This window comes from Drosophila montana, unplaced genomic scaffold (genome assembly GCF_035044405.1).
Source record: "Drosophila montana isolate Dmon_TW-CO22-7 unplaced genomic scaffold, ASM3504440v1 contig_3217_1, whole genome shotgun sequence".
Classification (NCBI taxonomy): domain Eukaryota; kingdom Metazoa; phylum Arthropoda; class Insecta; order Diptera; family Drosophilidae; genus Drosophila; species Drosophila montana.
The window spans coordinates 2,683,689-2,686,436 of record NW_026998097.1 but is presented as its reverse complement, the minus strand read 5'-3'; the positions used below and the strand labels follow the sequence as shown (position 1 = coordinate 2,686,436).

Sequence of the window (2,748 nt, the reverse complement as noted above, 5' to 3'; positions counted from 1 at the left end):
TGAACTGCTTATTTGGTAATTCAGTCAATTATTTTGAACTCAATACAAATGGAAATTTAGCTGCATCAAAAAAGTTATATTACATATATTAAGTCAGCCCGAAAGCTCATCACGCACTTAAAAGCCGGCGTATTCTGTGTAAGCCAAAAGCTCAAACAAAGGAGCGCAGAGCTTTTCGATCAAAAGTTCACTAATAAAAAGGCACACAGCTCACCAATACACACACATACAACCGACGCACACTAAACAAGCTGCGAACAACTTGTTAAATGATTTACGTATAAATAACTTACTCCAAATCATTTCCAGAGCAAAGGGCGCAATTATATATAATTTTTCAATTAGACAAAGAGCAAATATACACGCAAACATAACAATGGCAGACTCATGCAGGCAACTGAGCGAGGAAACCGAATCCAGCCTGGGGGCCACAATTCTGGTGACAAAAATGCTGCAGAATGAGACGGAGACAGTCGATCAGTCGTTTGCGCGGCTTGCGAGTCAGCGCTATGTAGGTGGTGCTGGGGATGGAATACAAATTGAGGCTCACAAATGTGAAGAGGATGTGCCGAAGGTATGCAAGCAAGACTTTTCCACGGCCGACGAGATCCCATTGCAGGCCAAACGGGCTTCGGCGCTGAGCATTGTGGAGCTGGAGCAGCGCATGCATTTGCGACTGCAAAAGCTCGCCGAATTTGAGAATATGCAGCAGAATGAGCAGGCAAATGCGGATGAAGGTGGCAACAAAAAGGAACCGCAAAATTGGGCTGAGTTTTGGCAGGATGTTGAAAAATAAAACCAGCTAACGAGTATTTAGCAGAGCATGCTAAATGTATACAAATGTAGATAAGCGCTTGTATCAATACGATTTGTCAATAACGTAAATATAGAAACAACCCTTGCAAATGCAAATTTCACAATTGCCATCCCTATTTTAACGCACGCATCTGATAAATATCGTGTAGGCACCCAATTGCGTGTCGATAGCAGCATATCGATATAAACTGGACCAGTATCGATATATGTGCTTGTGCACTTTATGGCTGGCTGCATCGATATTTATCATTCACAGCAACCAGCTGCCAGTTGCCAGCTGTTGGCTGATCAACATTTTGCGGCACGTCGAGTTTATTTTGTTTATTTTTCCGTAAAAACATGACGCGTAAGCATAAATAAAATATATATTCTTTGTAAATAATATTTTGCGTATTAATTTCTGTTCCTTTTCCTGCAGGCAAGTGGACCGACAAGGAAACCAAACTGCTTTTGAGGCTCTATTTAAAGTACAAGCGAGAGTTCCACGAAAGACACAAAAAGCGGACTGAGATTTGGCAGCATGTTGTCAGCGAATTCGAGGAGCACGGCTATAGGACCAGCTATATTAAATTGGATAGGAAATTTCGGAACATGAGCCGCACCTATTTCAATATCAAACGCCAAAACAAAGATGTCGAGCCAAATTGGGAATACTTTGGTCCCATGGACGAAATATTTGCTGGCACCATCCCAGAAACGTCCGATGATATGTCTTATCAGGAGCCCGACGAGGAAGATACTGAGCCAAGAGTTGAGGTAAAAATAGAAGAGCTCGACACCGATTATCCAGGTGTGTTAATGGACGAGCCCAATTTCGAGGAGCTGGTTTCCAACCGAATCAGCGAAGAGCAACCAGAGATTGATGTTGAGAATGCAGGATTTGCGACAGGATTGGAGGCACAGCGTGTCGAGGAGCTGCGCGCCATTCGAATCACTTTGGAGGAGGCGAATGAAATACAGAGACAGCGAAATACTCTACTCCAAGAAAGAAACGAGCTGATGAAGCAGTATCTGGCTACTAAATTCAGATATAATCCACATTTATATTAATTCTAGTTAATTTCTTATATATTTTAATGCCATCATAAATGTTCAAAAATATGTGTATTTATTGCCTGTTTAATGTAAGCGTACATTATTATTTTTTAATAAAATGTGTGTCGTATCAAATGACTGCCCAGTTAGTATATTATTGATCACAATCAAGAGCCGAGTCGATATAGTCCGTCTGTCTGTTCGTATGTAAATTAGTTGACATAGCAACAATTGTCTAATAATTAAGCTCTTGTATGAGAAACTATATCATCTTGCTCCTCAGGGCACAGTCGGTCGGTGTCCATTGTCTTTATGTCTGCAATTTTCAAACGAGCATTAGTCATGCGCAGCTAGGAAGACTGAAAGTCTCGACAAAAAGCAAAAAAACATCCGATGGATTGTCAACTAAATTAATTTAAACTGATTTATTAATGTGGCGACATCGTTTGATCGAAGGCGTTGACGTCAGACAATGGGATCTGGCTGTGCCGTCTCAGACAATCCGAAAATCCGGTAAAGATACGCTAAGTGGATGGCTAATTAGCGCAATTAATAAGTTAAATATAAAAGCCGGTCACTAAAACAAGAAAGACAGAGACATGCTAATGAAATTAACATAGCGTGGTTAATAGTTTTACCAAATTTGAAAACAAATTTTCCTCATCTTTGCATACATAAATATTTGTTGGGTTCTGTTACTCTTACAGCTTTACAGAGACCCACAAAATGCAGACAGTTAAATGCCCTTCACAATATATAAAAAAACAAGAAATAATGGAGAGGGTGCTTGGAAATAAGAAAGACAAGGGGCACCAGGTTAGGGTATGCACTTTTCGGTATTTTATGTGCATAATTTATTATCTTTTTATTTAATTTTTATTTCTTTGTTAATTGTCA

General features: G+C 39.9%; 1 protein-coding gene across 1 annotated transcript; it reads left to right on the top strand.

Moving 5' to 3' along the window:
* The first annotated feature begins 848 nt into the window (after nt 1-848).
* LOC135433095 (uncharacterized) lies at nt 849-1,987 on the top strand. Its single transcript, XM_064689054.1, has 2 exons — nt 849-1,162; nt 1,235-1,987. Exons 1-2 carry the CDS (start codon nt 1,156-1,158, stop codon nt 1,864-1,866), a joined length of 639 nt encoding a protein of 212 aa, XP_064545124.1. The 5' UTR covers nt 849-1,155; the 3' UTR covers nt 1,867-1,987.
* Nucleotides 1,988-2,748: the final 761 nt, after the last annotated feature.